General features: G+C 46.6%; 1 protein-coding gene across 2 annotated transcripts in view; it reads right to left on the bottom strand.

Moving 5' to 3' along the window:
* Positions 1-1,448, bottom strand: part of LOC109926225 (natural resistance-associated macrophage protein 2-like) — a 31,454-nt gene that overhangs the window by 10,423 nt on the left and 19,583 nt on the right. For both annotated transcript variants that reach the window (XM_048619006.1, XM_048619005.1), the window contains one exon: positions 1,219-1,343. In XM_048619006.1, the coding sequence (XP_048474963.1) occupies positions 1,219-1,343 (125 nt within the window). The remainder of the gene's footprint in view (positions 1-1,218; positions 1,344-1,448) is intronic.

Raw genomic sequence — 1,448 nt, forward strand, 5'->3', positions numbered from 1 at the left:
AGTGGGTGGTGACATCAGTCAATGTCCCTCCCCCTGAAGAACCAATTAGAGATTGATCATGTATCTCTTAACCCTTGATTAGTGACTTGCCTGAGCCAATCAGAATGCAATAATCTACATGCGTCCTGAGGAAGGGTTTTGGGCCCAAAATGTTGACTTCCTTACTCCTCAGATGCTGTCTGACCTGCTGTACTTTTCTAGCCTTACATTCTATAGACTCTGGCTTCCAGCATCTGCAGTCCTTATTGTCTCCGATCTACTTGATTATGCCATGAGTTGTGGTTCAGAGAGCACGAGGAGGCAACAGCTTGTGGCACAGTGGTAGTGCTTGTTTCCTCTGAAGCAAGAGGCCCTGGTGCAAGTCCCACCTACTGCCAGAGGTGTTGCATGACCTGCCTGTTCAGATTGATTAAAAATGTGGAGAATACTTCTATTGCTGATACTCCTGACATGGTCCTTTCAAAATGTCCTTAGATGTGAATAGCTGCAATGTGCTGTAGCATCCAAAGCACTGGCAATCCGGTTAGACTTAGCGAAGACTCAAGGAGGTTGACTGAAGACTCAGGACTGAAAACCGTGAATACCTGAAATGTTGATTGCTCCTTTCCTCCAGATGCTGCCCTGGCTTGCTGTGTTCTACCTTGGATTCCAAAATCTGGAGTTTATTTGTCTCTAACCATGGGAAGGTGGTGTTTGATTTGTGTGGGGTATTGAAGAGGGGGATTTGATGGGTGTGTGTTTTTTTTTGGCGGGTGTTGGTATACAGAGAGGGTGTATGCAAAGATATGTGGGGAGTGGGTGTAGATGGTCAGGGGGGTTTGTTTGTGGGGCAGTTGGAGTGAAATTTGAGGGATGTTTGTGGGAGTTCTGTGTGTTCAGATGGAGCTTTAGTCTCTGCCTGGTATACTGTTACTGCGCTGGGATTAACTGAGCACCAATTCAGCAAGGTGTCTTTTATGTCTCCTTCCCATTGCTTAACTACCTACAGAAAGGGCAGGATGTTTGATTGGGAATAATACATGCTGTTGTCCTGCTGACAGTGAAGCTCATTGACCTCTGTCAACCCTGACTGCTCATCCAGTTCATTTGTGTTCTCCTGTGGGTAAGGAGGGCTTGGGACGCAAAATCCTTTGTTCCAGTTTTGAACCAAGTCCAATTTCGATTTTGTTTTAGGTTGGCTCCTCCACTGCTCAGACAAAACCCGAGGAGTGCACTCACCGAGCTGCTGTTAGGGACAGAGACTTTCTCCACCTGATGGGTTTCAAATGACAACTCCATGGTAGCAAACGATTCTGCCAAATTGATTTGGGTGCAACTGGTATCAATCATTTTGGGAGGCTTATCTGAAAATAGATTCAGGAACTTCATCAGCCAAGCAGAGAAGTTGCATTTCTGGAATGCTCAAAAATCCTCCCCCAGTGACCCTGGCCTCCCTGTGACCCCAGCCC

The sequence above is a fragment of the Rhincodon typus genome, chromosome 41 (genome assembly GCF_021869965.1).
Source record: "Rhincodon typus isolate 14 chromosome 41, sRhiTyp1.1, whole genome shotgun sequence".
Lineage (NCBI taxonomy): Eukaryota > Metazoa > Chordata > Chondrichthyes > Orectolobiformes > Rhincodontidae > Rhincodon > Rhincodon typus.